Source organism: Podarcis gaigeae (assembly GCF_964106915.1).
Source record: "Podarcis gaigeae genome assembly, chromosome: 3".
In the NCBI taxonomy this organism is placed as follows: Eukaryota; Metazoa; Chordata; class Lepidosauria; order Squamata; family Lacertidae; genus Podarcis; species Podarcis gaigeae.
The window spans coordinates 15,712,153-15,730,380 of NC_139680.1; the positions used below are offsets into that span (position 1 = coordinate 15,712,153).

Consider the following 18,228-nt stretch of genomic DNA (forward strand, 5'->3'; position numbering starts at 1 on the left):
GGTACCACTGTACTGATTCAGAAAGCTTTTACAGCTCAAATTTTGCCTAACACTCCGAGAGAATATACAAAAGATCTGAGGGAGTAGGAGACAGTTAAGCTCTGAATTGAAATCATTACCTTCTGATGAAAATGAATCTTGAACTGTTAATCTTTTACTCTTGTTCAGGGTCTCCTGCAAAACAATTGAATTTATATATGTAATCTATCTTCAAAATTGAAAGAAATCGTTGTCTGGTCAGGTCCTAGAATCTGCTTGGTTGCTCATACAGGGCTTGTCTACACTTCCGCTTGTCCCATGTTGAGAAAGCATGGGTCTGAGTAATTTCCCACTTGTTCCATGCTTTTAGGCCTGGGTCTGAGCAGTTTCACAGTAAGGATTTAAGCAATTTTTTAAATGGCTGTTGCAGAACTACGCTTTCTTTACAAATAACTAAGTAGAATTAAGTGGTTTTTAATTTTGCCCAGATGACATTGCATACATCCCACATTGCTGTGGAGCATGTTATGTAATGTCACTTGAGGGATGATATGCAAAATGTGCTCATCTTGAGTGCCTCTTCTTTCACTTTTAACAAAATTCAATTGTTTTTTAACCATGCTTTGTTTCATTTCCAGCTCTAAAATGAGCTCTAGCTATTCACACTCAAAATTGTATTTCAGTTATTTGATTTGATCAACCTGAGCATAATCATCAGAGGCAACTTTTATCCCCAGTCAAAGTTTTTTATTTGCATGAAATGATTCATTTTGCAGCAGCTTCTTTTATTTTCCCTAGAAGGGATTTTGCATTGAGAATAAGAAACAACTATTCATCAGCTATATCATCTATCACTTGTGTAAGTCAAAGTCAACTTTGCTGAAGGCAGTAGGCAGAAAGCACTCAGCAGAATGAAGTTACTGTGACCGTTTGGAATGGAGCAAGAACTTAACAAGGAAACACAAAAATCTCATAGCATGGAGAAACATAGCTAATAATCTCTGAGCTCACCTGTATGTTTAGCACAGCAACATAAAAACAGCAAAAACAAACAGGGATGGGCATCATTCTTCCACATAATATAAACAACTATTGTTATTTTAAAAGGTTTATAAACCACTCACATTATAAAACATTAGAATAGTGTATAGAAAACCAAAAATACATCTAAAACATACACCAGAAACAATACAGCTAAGATAACACAGTACAACACCAGAAGATGACCAGCGGACAGCAATTAAATATTTATGTCAGAAAAGGCTTGGGTAAATAAAGGTCTGGAGCATGTTATCTGAAAGAGTAGATTCTTGGAACATGCCTTATCTCATAAGGTGATAAATTCCACATTAAAAGGGCCACAACACTGGTGGACACAAGGTGAATACCCAGAACTGTTGGAATCGCTAGGATGTAGGGATGGAATCCTTAGGTTGGTTACCAAAGTGATCTAATCTGGGAAGATCATAAGATGGATCAGATAATGAAGTCCACTTTAGAATCTCCAGTCCGTGGATTCTGGCTGCCTGCACCAGGTGGTCTGAGGGCACTGGAGGCATGCATGTTTTTGCTGCACATTTCTGTTATGTACTGAAGTTCTCACCCTGGGCCAGCAGGGGGATACTGTAGATAGTTATGCAAATGAAGGATCGAAAGTGACGTTCAGTGATTGGATAGTTTGTATGCAAATGAAGGATCGAAAGTGACGTTCAGTGATTGGATAGTTTTAGAAAGTTGCTATAGTTACGTTGTTCTGGAGCTCTATATAAGCAAGCTGACTGAGCTCCTCAGTTCAGTTCTGTTCTGGCCTTTGAATAAACAAGAGCTGTTTGAAGAATCGCTGTGTCGTCTGATATGTTCGCCCACAACTTAACAATATCCCTCTGAGAGCAACAGACCATTAATTCCCATTGTTCCCAAGGAGGACTTGCTCTGTAACAGTTGCAGATCTTGGGGTCTCAAATTTCAGTGGCGCCCCTCTATCTCCTGCACTCCATTGCAGTACACCCTGCAGCATCCCTGAAACTCCACACCCAGTACGACTGAACTGGCCGTGCTCCCCTAAATACACCTGTCTGTACTGTAATTTCAAGTTCATAGAGGTGAGGACCCCACACATTTTGAATTGCGTTACAGAGCCTGTGGGAAGCTGAAAGTCTTACTTCTACATGGAGTTTCTTAGAAAATTACTTTCGCATTTCTGTGGATATTTTAAAGGATCCTTTGGGGGGATCCACAAAGCTTAGGATCCAGCAGATTCTAGCCACTGTGGGTTGTGCCACAAAACACCTCATTTTGTGGCTTTCTGCTTGCTACTGCAGGTGGGAGAATGGCCAGTTGTAGCTTTCTACCTGCTAAGGCAAAACTGGGGCCTTCACTATGGCAGAGACTTCCAACAGTGTTCCTCTCTGCTAGTGGAGGCTGGTAGAGAGGCAACTATGTGTCATCCTAACTCGGCCACTCAACCATCAAGGGGAAGGGGATTAGGATTACATTCCTAATCTGGATCCAACCGAATGCATTTTAACATTGTCTGGATGAATAGTTCATCATGTGCACTGTACAAAACACATTTTCGTATGATTCAATCTATTACTAGTTTGGGGCAATAACCTTGGCTTCAACAACTGTCTTAATCAGCATGTGTTATTTCCAAGTACATATCTCTTTTCTTTTCAATTATTTACTTTCTCTTTCCTTATCTAGTGATTTACCCAATAGTAGAATGAATTTTCATGCTATTTATACTGGTCTCATACAGAAAAGAGCCATGTGCTAAAATCTGTTATTTGTTGTTTATTTTAATATACTTTAAGAAGCACAATAAAAATGCAATTCATATACAGTAAAAACAAAGCAGTTTTTGAAAAGGCGGTAGTGTTTTACCTCTTTTGAAATGTTAACTCCTCTCTTATTCTGAAGAATTTCTTCTGATTCTGAAAACAATAAAGACATCAAATAGAGTACAACTTTTTACAAAAAAAGTGTTACAGAGAAACAAGAACATTTTACAGAAAAACAAAGGAATCCATCTTGGTCCACACACACATACACACAAAAACAAAAAACAAAACCCACAATGAGACAGGACTTTTACAAAGAAATTATTTTGTTACATTCTGATTGGTCCTTCTTGAACCTCCTTCAGATTAAAAAAAGAGAGGAAAGAATAAAAAATAATAGAATGAGAACTAATAAAGGCCTAGGAGATTGTCTGGTATTCCTTAACTCAAGGCTACTGAAGGATAAGATATTACAAAAAGTAATCAATGTAAATTGACGGTAGACGAGTTTGTAACCTGAAAGAGTCATTAAGGATTCAGTTTCAACCTCAGGATCTCTTTCAAAAATGTAGAGCATTGTATGTGCCAAAATGAGCATTAAAATGAATTGGAGCAGGGTTGCTCACAGTGGCTAAGAACTGTACATTCTTTCAGGCTTCCTCCCGCAATCCCCTATGCTGCCTGAAAATCTGCTTTGGAGGGTTGTGGGGCCCTCTGGATCAACATGGAAGGTGGTAGTGGGGGTTACAGGGAGAAGGGGAAATAGTTGGAAATTATTTCCCTTTCGCTTCTCCCATTGTGGAGCCTCCACTGCATCTCAATAATGCTCACCAACAAAAGGAGCCCTTCCATTTGCAGAACAGTAGGTCAGGATCTAACCCTTTAAAATACCGTATTTTTCGCTCTATAAGACACACTTTTCCCCTCCTAAAAAGTAAGGGGAAATGTGTGTGCGTCTTATGGAGCGAATGCAGGCGGAAAGCTCTGCTCAGCGCTCCCTTTAAAGAGCCGCGTGGAGCGTGTGTGGAGCTCTTCCCCGAGGAGAGAGAAGGGCTACCCTTCTTCCTCCTCGGGGAAAAGCCCCCAAGAGCCGCACACACACTCCGCGCGGTCTTTAAAGCGAGCACGGCTCTTGGGGGAGCCTTAGCTGCGAGCAGCCTCTCCCAGGCAAGGAGAGCCTTCATCGCACCAATCCCTCTTGCCCTCCTAGCTTCAGGGATAGCCCTGCAAAGCCTCCTGAGCGAAGATGGAGGAGCGCTCCCTCTTAGCTCAGGATGCTTTGCATTGCTTTCTTATTTCTTGTTTTCCTCCCCTAAAAACTAGGTGCGTCCGGTGCGTCTAATAGAGTGAAAAATACAGTAGTTTAATGTAATGAATTGGGCTAACAAGATTTGTTTATTGCTAAACACATCCAAAACTACCAAATAGGATGGGCACGTACATTGCCTAAAAAAGAAAGGAAATGCACAATATTATAGCATTGGTATGAGTTGGTGAAAGTTACACTTCAAATCGTTGGCTTTCCCTGTCCAGGGAACTGCCTGGCAGAAAAGCCATCAAGAGGTAATCACGAGAATGACCTAGTCATTGACTTAAGAAAAGACACACAGAGAGAACAGATCAGTAAAAAAAAGAGAGAGAGAGACACTATTCCGCTGGAGTGCAAGTGGGGAAGTTCCAGATTTGCAGTGGACAGTGATGTAAGCGAACGGAAAAAAAAGTGTCAGTTTTGCAAGCTGGAGTGGGAGGGCAGAGCTCAAGGTGTGCTGTCATTTCATGCTGCAGAGAGGGTCAGACACAGTGCTTAAGGTCTATGAATCCAAGCCTGTAGCAATGGAAGGAGCAGGACCCTCTTGGGTTGAGAATGCTCTGCATTCTCTCCATATAGGCTCAGGTTGCAATAAGATAAAGCATGATATAAGAAATAAAGGGAGCAATAAAAAGCACTAAAATTCAATAGGAGTATTTAATGGATGGCTATACCATCTCCTGTCTTCAACCACAAATCCAGAGACACACCACAGTTTACCTAAATAAGACCTTGGTCCACTGGTGGTCCATGGACCACAATCTGGGAACCCCTGACATATTCAACTTTGCTGGGATAAAGAGCTTTTCTAGTTTACTGAATTCTCTTAGCTTCTGTATTTGTTTCTAACTTCCCTGTGAAGTGCAGCTGTACTAGAAAGAAAACTGAACAGCAGAGACTTCTTTCATATACAGTATAATACAAAATGACATTCACATGAAGAAACAGACCAGCTATAAATTAATACTCTCTTTTGTCTGGAAGCTTAATTTTTATGTTATCTGGTGGACCTAAAATAATTTCTCTGACAAGTTTAATTAGAATAATAAAGCTCTAGGGACCATATAACCATTTCTCCAGATTCTTGCAGTTATCCAAGCAGACAAAATGAACTTGAAATTACCTAAGGGTGGCAAATATGCAAAGGTTTATGAATGAACAAGATTAACATTAGTTAAAGTGAACCAGTTAGTTAACATTTGGTAGAGTGAACCACTGTCATACATTAGTAAACTTGAGGCAATATTTAGTCCAAGCAAAGTGTTCACATTTATCCTAGCAGATCTCTTATTACAGAAGATAATAACATTGTTTGGTAAGCAAAATGAACAAGCAAGTAAAAAACCTAAGAGCTCTTACTATGCTGATACTGGCTCTCCTTTAACTGAAATGTTAAAAATGTTAAAAACAGATGCCTACTAATTTCAAACACTGGAAAAGAGAGGCTTTAATGGTCTGATAACAAGCAGAATCTGACAGTGTAGACCACCGTGTCAGCCAATGACTGACTACAAGGAAATACTGGTAATTGTTTCAGATACAGGAATTTTTAAAAAAACCCTCCAGTTAACAAGGTGCCAATGTGGTTACTAGACTCCTATCATTCTTGACCATTTTTCATGCTGGCTAGGTCTGCACTATACATTTAAAGTAGCATCACACCACTTTAAACAGTCTTGTCTTCCCCCAAAGAATCCGAGGAACCGAAGTTTGTTAAGGGTGCTGAGAGTTCTTGTTGTTGTTTAGTCGTTTAGTCGTGTCCGACTCTTCGTGACCCCATGGACCAGAGAACGCCAGGCACCTCTGTCCTCCACTGCCTCCCGCAGTTTGGTCAAACTCATGCTGGTAACCTCAAAACCACTATCCAACCATCTCGTCCTCTGTCACCCCCTTCTCCTTGTGCCCTCCATCTTTCCCAACATCAGGGTCTTTTCCAGGGAGTCTTCTCTTCTCATGAGGTGGCCAAAGTACTGGAGCCTCAGCTTCACGATCTGTCCTTCCAGTGAGCACAGGGCTGATTTCCTTCAGAATGGAGAGGTTTGATCTTCTTGCAGTCCATGGGACTCTCAAGAGTCTCCTCCAGACCATAATTCAAAAGCATCAATTCTTCGGCAATCAGCCTTCTTTATGGTCCAGTTCTCACTTCCATACATCACTACTGGGAAAACCATGGCTTTAACTATACGAACCTTTGTTGGCAAGGTGATGTCTCTACTTCTCAAGATGCTGTCTAGGCCTGTCATTGCCCTTCTCCCAAGAAGCAGGAGACCCCTATTCCTACCCAACCCGATAAAATTCCTAGAGTGGTTTAACAATCAAACCCTGTTCACAGGAAGTTCGGGGAACTGCAGTTCTAGTAGAGGAATAGGAGGTCTCCTATCAACTCTATTAACAAACTACACTTTCTAGGATTCTTTGGGGGAAGATATGGCTGTTTAATGTGGTATCCTACTGCTTTAAACGTATAGTGCAGATGGGCACAAATGGCAGACACGCCCCATCATTCATGGAAATTCCCATACCAGTCAGTTGCCAATTTATTCACGATGAGGATACTCCAGGTGGTGTTCCCTAGGAACAAGCAAATACAGTCAGACCTTGGAAGTTGAACGGAATCTGTTCCAGAAGTCCATTCGACTTCCAAAACGTTCGAAAACCAAAGCGCGGTTTCTAATTGGCTGCAGGAAGCTCCTGCAGCCAATTGGAAGCTGCGGAAGCCCAGTCGGATGTTCAGCTTCCAAAAGAACATTTAAAAACTGGAATAGTCACTTCCGGGTTTCGATTGTTCGGGAGCCAAAACGTTCGAGAATTAGGCTGTTTGACTTCCAAGCTACAGCTGTATGTCGATTTTGGCTTCTTTCCATTTCTGACATTTCCAAGTTTGATTTGCCACATTTCCACAAATGGTTTCAATTTTTTTTGAGGGGAAAGGCTTCATTAAAATTAATCAGTATTTTAGGGCAAATTTCTCTTAATACATTCAAATGCAATTTTACGTCATATACAGATATTTGCAAGGCAATTCCCCCCAATATAATATGCATTTATATGCACACTTTACCTTAGTATATGCATTTTTGTACATTCTACTTGACTGGAGAATTGCATTGCTAATGGCTGTGTTTCAGTTCCCCTATTGTTTTGGTTAGTGTGGATAGGTAAGTTCACCTTTATATGCAAACTGAACTGAGCATGTGTCTCCCATCCATGGTGTCAGCTCTACTTTCTACTCATTATGGAAAGCTTTTCCCAGCATTTTAATAGACTGAAAAGCTAGTAGAATTACATCAGGCTAAATTATTCTGACAGCATCTAATGGCCTGTGGGTTTTTTTGCGGGGGGATGATGGGGGTGTAGTAGACTTATAGAGTTGAGGAAACAGATTCTACAGAGAAAGGGAAGACTCTACAAAACGCAGTCACCAAATGTATAAAACCAATGTATAAAACTGGATACAAGACCCATCAAATGCAGGCATCAGAATATAACAGTTCTCACTTTGCTTTGCTTTGCTTTGCTTTACTCTTTGGTTAATAAGGTATACTGTGGATGCTTCCACACAACTTATTTCAAAGTACTATGTTTTAAGAGGGAGGAAATAGTTTTACACAGCCAGTGGATTTTCTGTACACCAACTTGATCAATAAATCATACAAATTAGACTGAAGAGGCAGAAAATATATACAGTGGTACCTTGGGTTACATACGCTTCAGGTTACATACGCTTCAGGTTACATACTCCGCTAACCCAGAAATAGTGCTTCAGGTTAAGAACTTTGCTTCAGGATGAGAACAGAAATTGTGCAGCGTGGCGGCAGCGGGAGGCCCCATTAGCTAAAGTGGTGCTTCAGGTTAAGAACAATTTCAGGTTAAGTACGGACCTCCGGAATGAATTTACTTAACCCGAGGTACCACTGTACAATGTGACAATGAAGTAGCCCTTTCTTTTGAAGAAACTTTGTATTTTAATTACAAAGATTCCTACATGAAAAACACCACATTTGAACAGCACAAAAAAACAGCTGTGTTCACTGGGACTTGCTCTCAGGTATGATTGCAGCCATAATTGGGAACAGAAATGCAGATTTTATGCTAAAACATACAACTCTGGTCAAAGCTTGCGACTTTATCAAAGTTTCAGTTAACAATCACTTTAAAAATATGTTATGATAACCAATATTAGGATTTCCACATAACTGTAATAGCTACACAATAGGCAGAAATCTAACAGGTGCAGCTTTCCCTAGTAGAAAGCTGCACCTGCTGAATTTCTGCATGCTTGGCCACTGTTGAAAACACTGGGCCTCTGTCAGTCACAAAATGGCAACCTTCAAGAGAAGCATAAGAGATTTATTTTCAGAAAAGCAGTCAGCTTCATCTGAAAACATAGCATCAGTCTCCTTTATTGTTATTGTCACAACTGACACTGAATATTTGTCAGCTCATTCCCTCCTGACTTAAGTATTTGTGTTCACCTCTGTAAGGTTTCCCCCCTAAATTATAAAAATAGAATATAGTTTCCCTTTTTAGCTATCTCACTGTTCACTTCTAAATGTCTGGGAACAGGAGAGTAATCCTCCTTGCTGGGTTTGGAGAAACTATAGATTTGTTTGGCAACTCTAGCATTCTAAAGGTTTTTGAATGCTCTACAATTTACTTATAAATTGTGAGACTAGGCGCATGCTACAGAGGATAGTTATTAACATCTGAACATAATTTTAATTATTCTTCAGAACTATGCATTTTAAGGTGTGAGACAGATCTGCAGTCAGACAGAAGCCCAAAAGAAGGCTGACTTCCCTCTACCTTCCATCTCTCTACCTGTGTTTGTGTGTGTGCATGCATGTGTATGTGTGAGAGAGAGACTGTTCCTTATTTTTAATTCCTTTTCCTCTGTTCAGATAGGCAGCATTTATCTAGGGGACTAGTAAATAATTGGCACTTATCTGCAAGGCTGAAGTGTTGCACTAAGAAGGAATAACTTTCTCCTTAGCACTACGGTGGCACTAAGCCTAATCTGGCATCAGTAGCTTGATACCTGTACAAATCTAATGAGCAAGGGATTAAAGGGTGGAAAGGAAAGAGGCTGTTCACTCCATTGTGGAAATTCCTCATTGCATGTACAAAAAGAGCTGGTAAACATCAGGATAGCAGATTGCAAAACTGCTTCTGATAAAATTCAATTTCACTTCAAACATTGAATCAATATGCTTGAATGGCAGAATATAGCTGGAAGGAAGACAAAACTCTACATTTTTTAAAATTAATTTAGGAGTATGTGCCACTGGAGTGTTCAATAAAATACAGCATTCCTTTCACCACCAGTCTACTTCTATATTATTACTGATTTTGAAAGTAAAATAAATAATTCAGGGATTGGGGAGCCAATAGTTTCTTCTAACTGCAATATATTGGGATCTGCAGATGAGGGCCAACATCAACCCCTCTTTATCAGAGGTGGTAGGGCAAGGAGTAGGACCTTTTCAAGAGTGGCACTTTATCTTTTCAATTCTCTCAGGTGGCTGCTCCTATGGGAATTTAACTATGAAGCCAGTTTAACTGTAAAATGTTAGGTCACTCTCCAATCAGGGGCATATCTAGGGGCGACCAGATTTACCCCCACCAATGGCACAGACTCAGGGGGCCACAAACATCATGCCTCTCTACTCTGGCTTGGAGTAGCTAGGAGCCCACCCACCCACCAGTGTGTTCCTGGGGCACCTCCCCAGCAGGGCACCAAGGGTGCAAGGGACAGGGGGCACCAATACAGCTCCTTGCCAAGGGCACAGGGTAACGTCTTTGTCTCCAGTGAAAACACATGCCATTTAAACCTTTAGTGCAGCAGTGTTGGCCCTATTTCTGAGGGCTGGTTTGAGAAATTCTAAGGTACATCTTGAAATTGGGAATCATATTTTGCACAATTAGATTGGGATGAATTCAGCTTTCAAACATGAGGCTGAAAGAATGACTAGCTGCAGTCATTAAAGGGAATCTCATGTGTGAACGTCGGTTTGACTGTGCATGTAATAGGGCTTCAAGACAACAAGCCCTCCATTGAATGCAGGTCTGTAGTGCTTAAATTGCACAACTTGTTTGATCAGAGAGCACAAAATGTGAAAGTGCTTACTACTGGAAAGGATGGCTCTATGTAATGCAGGGGTGGGCACCCCTGCATAGCTTTTCTCTTGTGTCTGCAAGGTCCTGCTCTCCTGCTCCTACCCCTGCTAGAGTTAAGCTTGAAAGAAGCCATTCATTGTAGCCAATAGAGGGATTTTTCAAACTAAATTGTAACTTTGGGGGAGCTGTTTAGCTGGAGAGGGATGTGGTAGCTTCCCCTAGCTGTGATTCGACCACCACCACCACAAACACCCTCCCATCACAATTAGATTTCAAAGATCCCTTCTACTGCAGCCAATAAAAGGTCCCCCCCCCCCCAGCTAACTACAATGTGGAAAGGGTGATTGAGGAAGGGGGAATACCCTTCCCTTCCTGCTTGCAGCCTCCCCCCTAATTCAAGCCTAATCACTGGTGGCAGCGTGGAGTGAGTGTGCATGCATGAGGGCCTGTCCGTAGTGTGTGTTTTGTGGGTATGCCAGTTTTTCAGGTTTGCAAATATGCCAATGCACTGGCCCCAAAAGGCTGGCAAGCCCTGCTATAGTACTGCCTCCAAGTATTTGAAAAGCTGTTGTCTGTATGCAATCAAACTCACTCCCATGCTTTTAGGAAACGAAACAGTCAGAGATGCTACTTCTAAATCTGTTTCTACTAGAGTGGTACCTTGGGTTAAGAACTTAATTCGTTCTGGAGGTCCGTTCTTAACCTGAAACTGTTCTTAACCTGAGGTACCACTTTAGCTAATGGGGCCTCCTGCACAGCTGCTGCGCGATTTCTGTTCTCATCCTGAAGCAAAGTTCTTAACCCGAGGTACTATTTCTGGGTTAGATGAGTCTGTACCCTGAAGCGTTTGTAACCCAAGGTATCACTGTATTACAGTATTAAAGCTGCATGTGTGATTATTACATGTGGTAATTCCATGGCTTTTCCCCAGCATGGTGTAGTGGTTAGAGCAGGGGTCAGCAACCTTTTTCAGCCATGGGCCGGTCCACTGTCCCTCAGAGCACGTGGTGGGCCGAACTATATTTTGAAAAAAATCTGAACGAATTCCTATGCTCCATAAATAACCCAGAGAAGCATTTTAAATAAAAACGCACATTCTACTCATGTAGGAACACCAGGCAGGCCCCACAAATAACCCAGAGATGCATTTTAAATAAGAGGACACATTCTACCCATGTAAAAACATGCTGATTCCCAGACCATCCATGGGCCGGATTGAGAAGGCAACTGGGCCGCATCTGGCCCATGGGCCTTAGGTTGCCTACCCTTGGGTTAGTGTGTTGGATGAAGACCTGGGCAACCAGGGTTCAAATCCTCACTCCAGTCATGAAACTCACTTGGGTGACCAAGGGCCAGTCATAGTCTCTCAGTTTAACCAACCTCACAGAGTTGTGAGAATAAAACAGGGAGGGAGGGAGCAATACACACAACGTTGAGCTCTCTGGAGAAAAAGTGGAGTATCTATGCAATAAAATAAAATATGGGCATAAACGGGAAGAAGTGTCACATCTGAATCAGTGCTCAGTTAGAAATACCTCCATTCTTCTTCCTCTAAGAGCCAACACCTAGGGGTCACTTCAGGCCCCTAATAAAATATTTGAGGGGACTGCCCAAATTAATGGGCATTGCCATTCAAATCATGTACGTGTGCCACATTATGTGATTGATTATGTGGGGTAGGGCTTACCTGCCCCCCAATATTTTAGTCAAGTAGACACCCCTTCTTCTCCCTCCAGATAAGATGCTTAGTGATCAGCAACTGCCTTTTAAAAAGTTATTTTTAAAGAGCGTGTGAATTAAGGGTTTTTTGTGTTTAAATAAAATAGTAAAAACAAGGATAATACCAGATACCTACTATGCACTGTGACCCAGAAGGGCATCAAAACCAGTGCTACAAGAGGAGCCTTCATCTCAAATATTTCCTTTGCTTTTGGGATTCCCCCAAGAGAGGCAGGACCAGGGGCTAGGCTGGGAAAGGCATCCCTGCCGCTCCTCTGCAAAAGGAGCTCCTCAGACTGTTTACAAGGAACAGAAGAGGACAGCCTGCCACACTATGCGCCCTCCCAAGTCAACTGACGTCCCCTCAAGCCCCGCAAAGGCGCCTTCATCCAATGGGGAGGAGGCGCCTCCCTCGCCTGCCACCAGCATCGCCGCCGCCTCGCCGGCTCCGCCTCGCTTTCCCCAAGGTTCTGCCCTGACGCGGTTACCTAGCAACCGCCTTCTTTCCTGCCAGCCAATCACGGCCTCGCTGCTCCTGCTGACCCGGAAAAAGACGGCTGCAGCCTCTGGTGTTCCCGCGTGCTGCGTTTGGGAGGAAGGCGAAATTCAGATCGCTTTGAAACCAGTGGCGGGGAGGAGCAGGGCGGTTGTGCTTTGGTGTCGGCAGCAGCCGCTGCTTGGGCAGCAACAGAAGCAGCAAGGGGGTGTTGTTTTTCGCCCCCCCATGCAGGGGCTGGGCAGGCGTTTTAAGGCAGCAAGCTTAATGCACACCAGCACTCTTGATGCATGCAAAGCTGGGGGGGGGCACCCTGAGTTGCTGGACTACAAGTCCCCCATATTCCCTAACCGTTGGCCCGGCCGGTTGTGGCTGATGAGTATTGTAGTCCCAGCAACACCTGGACCACACCAAACCAGGAAGAGTGCAGAACGCAAAGAGCGGAAAATAAGGACTATTCTATAAGCTCTGTTAAGAGATCATCCACCCTATCACTCTTCTTCATTGTCACCTGTCATCAGGCTACCTGAACTGTTTCCATTCCAGCTGACAGGGACAAAACTAGGATTCATTTCACCCGGGTCAAAGACCCAGTTTGGCACACCCACACACCCATGCATATTTGTATACACACACATACACATGGGTGTAGCCAAGGGAGGGGCAGCTGCCCCCCCATCAGTAAAAATAAATAAAAAGACATAGCTAATTGAGGGCCTGCCACCCCCCCACAAAAATCATGGCTACACCCATGCACATATACACAGGCTGGGAGCCTCAATGGCACCCCTCTGGAGGCTTTGCCAAGGGGGGAAATCCTGGCTCCCCCCACCCCGTAGCTACAGCTCTGCAGCTGGTCTTTATAAAAATTGTAACTAATTTAAAGTGCTCCTTGAGTTTGCTGCCCTGTCCCTTTTCATTTTTGTGCCATGGTGTGCTAGAATGTAAACCTGAGGGTTGGGACTGTTTATTAATTATTATTATTATTATTGTTGTTGTTGTTGTTGTTGTTGTTGTTGTTGTTGTTGTTCTGTAAGGTACTCTGGTTTGTTTTGGGCTAAAGAGCTGATTATAAATGCTCTAAATAAATACGGTAAGTAGTTCTGGTGGTGTCTGCTCTATGATTCCACAGAATTTTAGTGTATGGGCTTACCAAAGGCTGTGTGGGAGTATGGCCATGTTCAGAGAACCTTTTAATACACTTTTAAATCTGCACAGCTCCATGAGGAAGAATGAAGTGGTAGAATGAGGAATGAATAAAACAGACCACTGCAGACTGTAGGAGGGCAGAATGCATGGTGTTAGAAGATTGGGCAGAATGTTGCCCGAACTGGCTGGCCAGATGTGGCCAGGCACAACCTTTTATTTATTATTTATTAAATGAATGAAATTTATATGCCACTTGAGTAGAAAAACCTCAAAGTGGTTTACAAAAGACAAAAAAGTAAATCAAGAAAAAAACACAACCATGTTTTAAAATATACTTTTAAACATACACAGGTTAAATACTAAAATACTGAAACAGATTAAAATTTAGCAGGCATACAAAAGAGTACAGTACAGTGAAGGCACCTGCTTGATCTCAAGAGGTAGTGTGCTCTGCCACACTAAATGAGTGAGTTCTTACCAATGCTGAACAGTATTATGTGGCACCTCTAGTAAATTCTGTTGTTGGGTTGCCATGGGAACTAAATGGTTAGACAATTGTTACTTCAGAATCTCTTTGGGAATGTTATCAATATAAAAATCAGAAAAGGTAGCAGAAGACCCCTAGCTAAGGAAGAGGTAATGCAGATGTCTCTGTGTGATGAGAATCACACACACGAGAAATAGCACAGAGAACTGACTTTTGTTAAGCATCTTAAAAGTTTTGGATGTCCCCTTGAGATCTGACATCAGAGCAGCGGACTTTGGTTCGCCGTGTTATTAAGTATGTCCACATCTCTGCTCACTCTGTATGTGTAAATAAGTGCAGATATTACAAAATGTCAATAAAACTCCTGTGACCTTTTAACTGTGACCTACTTCCAAAGGGAACTAAACTCGGGCAACAGACCTCAAATTTCTCAGTGCTTGGCGAGAACGTAATGATATTTTTAATACCTAGCTACTTGCTCTGCTTACAAGTAACGTCCCTACTTAAGTTCAATAAGTCTTAAAGTTAAGGTACTGAGCTGCAGCCCAGCAGTGAGCAGCTCTAAGGATATGTGCCCAGAAGGTATTCTGCAGCTCCGAAACCCAAGCCTTAAACCCATTTTTTCTTCTTCTTCTGGGCACCGGGATGTGCCTTATGGTAAGCTCCACTTCAGGTGCACCCTTGTTACTTCTCTTGCACAGGCAGCACAAGAAGCCCACTCTTCCTGGGGCCGGCCCACCTATGAGGCAAGGTTTGGGTGCCTCGGGTGGCAGGATGCACAGAGGTGGCAGACCCCAATGGAGATCTAGCTCCTCCCCTTTTGTTCCCTCTTGCCCCTCCCTCCCTCGCTCCCCCTGCCTGTCAGGGTGCCCTGCCTGCCGCCCCTCCTCCCGCTCCCTCCATTATGCCTCCCTGCCCCTTTAAGCAATCGTTGCTGCGGCGCAGGGGGGCGGGGCGCGTCGCTTGAGCGGCGTCTGCCGGGGCCAACGGGCGGCGGAGGCGGGCGCTGCGGGGGTGTCTGTCGGGTTAGAGCGAGGCGTGACCCAGTCGGCGAGCGCTGTGAGGGGAGTGTGTGTGTGTGTGTGTGTGTGAGAGAGAGATAAGAGGAGGGAGGAGGCGAGCGGAGGAGGAGGAGGAGGAGGTGCCCAGCAGCAGCAGCAGCAGGGCGACGAGCATCACCGCGGAAGACGCCGCCGCCGCCGCCGCTACAGCGGAGCAAGCTGTGCCCTCTCGCTCCAGCCCCGCAGCCGGGTCGGCGCGCTTCCCCCGTCGCCCGTGAGCCTGGGGAACCTGCAGCTCAAAGCCTCCGCCAGCCACAGCACCATGTATCCCGGGAACAAGCGGAAAAAGGTCTGGAGGGAAGAGAAAGGTACTGACACCCCCCATTCCTCCATCCGCGCCCATTAAAGCGCGCCCCTCTTCGCTCTCCTCAGGCAAACGGGTAAAGGGGGGGGGAGTTCGCTTTGCCCCCCCTCCTCCAGGATGCGCGCGATCCAGAGCCCCCCCCCCCGCGCCGCCTCTTTCCTGGACAAGGTCTCCTTCCTGTTACCTCAGGCTTACCTTGGCGAGGCAACGGGGCTCCTCCTCCTCCTCTCGCTCATTCCCTCAGCCTTGCCTTTCAATGTTGTGGTTTTCTTCTTCTTCTCTCTCTCCCTTCGTCCCCCCCCCCCCTTGCCACCCTTAGTTCACTTTTCCTCTCTTATTGGGTCACGCGTTTCTTTCCCAGGGACAGCCGAGGAGGAGAGGGCATGAAAGAGGCGCTGGCTTTCCGTTGGGAACGTTGGGGGCGGTTGGTGGGGGGGTGGGGGTGGGAAAGAGAGAGAGAGCCAGAGCAGGTGACGAGGAGACGGTCGCCTTGGGGTTTATCTTGTCCCTTCCAAGTGCTACGACCTTGTCAGGGGCTCTGTATGAGTTGGGCTGCATCCTGTGCATGGCCTGGTTTTTTGTTTTGCTGGGGAGGGAAAAATCATAATAGCTACGCTTTCCTCTCTCTCTCTTATCCTCTTGACTTTGTTCTCTGTTCTGGAGTTGCATTTTTATTTTTTGGACTTTGCCCTTCTTCTCCAAAGGTAGAGCAACAACAACAAAACTATTGATTGCAAACAGCATTCATTTAAGAAAATCCCCATTTTATTTTAAAAAAGCAGATGATGCATCTGTCCTCTTCATCGGGCTGCCTGTGTTACTTTCTATCACTGGGTGGTTCTGTTTATAGCTTGTCATGGTTCTGTGTTTGGGTCGCTCCTCTCCTCTGTTCTTGCTTTCCGCTGGGTCGCCTGTGTCTCACTCAGATGTCTGCAACACAGAGCTCCCCAAAAAACACGGAAAAAATTGATCGCTGCTTTCTCTGTCATTCACGTGTCACTGCAAAGAAATGCAAGGCATGGTGGCGTGTATTGCCATGGGTGCAAAGCACCTAACCTTTGGGACGTGAATTTTGAAATAGACCCCTCCCTCATGCACCAACCCTCTCATACTTGTGTCAGGAAATGAAAGTGTATAGTGCCTCTTTGCTGCCTCCTTACAACTTTAGTTTCTGTACTCTGCAAAGTTAATGAAAACTGCTCCTGTTTCCAAAGTGTTTTGATCTCTCCCTATTCAGTGTTAAAAACCATTGTCAGGATACTGCAGACAGTGACAGCACAGCTAAAGCTGGCTCTTCTAGCACAGGAAATACTTTGAAATATGCAAGTTTCATTTTAAATAACTTGTCAGTTGTTGAAACTAACAGAATGAAAGTTTATAAACTAATCTCTATGGGACCAAAACTACTACTGTAAACAAAAACAAAGTATCTTTGAACTTGTACTCTGACCAATGGAAGCTTGTCTAACACAAAATGTGCTCTTTTTTCTCTGATGGGCTGATTGCAGTACCCCAGTCTTAAAAACAGTGATTATTAAAGAGTGGGCCTGTAATTTCGGAAGCCACAGAGACGGACACAGTTGTTTTGTTCTTGTTTTTATTATATTTTGTTTTTATTTTGCATTTTTATACTTTGAACCGCTCTGAGATCTTTGGATGAAGGGTGGTATACAAATGTAATAAGTAAAATAAATAAAACAGGAGAGGCTTATGTTGACCTGCGCATTTATGCTGACTAAAATGTAACTATTCAAAAGGAGAGAAAATGATTGCTAGTATGTGTAAGGGCTATTCTCTAATGGTGTGTGTTTTAACTAACAGACTTATAAAAGTTCTGTCAACAGCAAATACATTAGCCCTTCAGTGGAAAATGTCACTACATTTTTGTGATCATTATTTATGAATGGCTTAAAACGCTTAAAATATAAAACGCTTAAAATAATATTAAAACTCAATGTATTAATGCTACTTAAATCAAAGTTGTACCTGTTGGACAGGGCTGTGCATGTTAAAATTCTTCCTAAGAACGGACCTCTGGAATGAATTAAGTACTTAACCCGAGGTACAACTGTATTTATAACAATACTAGATGCTGTTGATGTTTATGAGGTAGATTGGAGGCATGGTGCAAATGCCTTAAATTAGCTCTTGCCTTGAGTAAATATCTTAAGTGTTTTATGTGAACCGAATTTCTTTGATGGTGTGGGTTTATTAGTGCATATGTGTTGCCTGTCAAACTAATATTTCAATAGCATTTTAAATTAAGTGACAAGTCCTAATAGAAGTCCTTGATCACTTCAGTTTTAAATAATAAGCAGCCATGAAAACCAAAGCAAGTTCTTAAGCACTGCTTCAAGTTGCATAAGAAATGGCACACATTTGTTTTGTCTGTTTTTTATTTATTGTAGGTTGTATCCAACTAATTCATACTTGAAACAAACCAATTGAAATAAATGGACATGACTAACAAGTTTGTTGATTTCCATGAAGAAGTATGGCTTAGTTGGATACAGCCCAGAAACACTAGAAAGGAAGCCTGAAATAAAACTAAGCCACAGCATCAAGAACTCATTGGAAGCTTGCTTGTTGAGAAATAAAGGTGTTGATGGATTATGCTTTCTGAGTGTAATTGAACTATTTTATCACAGCTTTTTGTGCAGTTTGCCTGTATTTTGAAACTGGTATAAGATGCAATAAAACTTAGATAAAAACACACTCTTGAAATCTCATATATTCCCCCAATATAAATGTTATTCCATCTGTAGAAAGAAAAAGTGGGTATTTGTAGGATACCCACTTTTTTCACGAACCTTGCTTCAATAGA

At 43.2% G+C, this 18,228-nt stretch overlaps 2 protein-coding genes across 11 annotated transcripts in view; one reads left to right on the forward strand and one right to left on the reverse strand.

The window, feature by feature from the left end:
* Positions 1–15,828, reverse strand: part of SEL1L2 (SEL1L2 adaptor subunit of SYVN1 ubiquitin ligase) — a 45,060-nt gene extending 29,232 nt beyond the window's left edge. For 2 of the 7 annotated variants that reach the window (XM_083730332.1, XM_083730331.1), the window contains exons 1-3: positions 12,044–12,305; positions 2,866–2,915; positions 120–174 (exon numbers count right to left, since the gene is read on the reverse strand). In XM_083730332.1, coding sequence (XP_083586458.1) covers positions 120–174; positions 2,866–2,915; positions 12,044–12,098 — 160 coding nt within the window. In that variant the 5' untranslated portion in view covers positions 12,099–12,305. Of the gene's footprint in view, positions 1–119; positions 175–2,865; positions 2,916–12,043; positions 12,380–15,599 lie in introns of those variants that run through there. The other 5 variants (XM_083730334.1, XM_083730329.1, XM_083730330.1 and 2 more) reach the window with 5 other exon arrangements.
* MACROD2 (mono-ADP ribosylhydrolase 2) overlaps positions 15,001–18,228 on the forward strand; it is a 981,328-nt gene continuing 978,100 nt past the window's right edge. For all 4 annotated transcript variants that reach the window (XM_083730558.1, XM_083730560.1, XM_083730559.1 and 1 more), the window contains exon 1: positions 15,001–15,408. In XM_083730558.1, the coding sequence (XP_083586684.1) occupies positions 15,363–15,408 (46 nt within the window). In that variant the 5' untranslated portion in view covers positions 15,001–15,362. The remainder of the gene's footprint in view (positions 15,409–18,228) is intronic.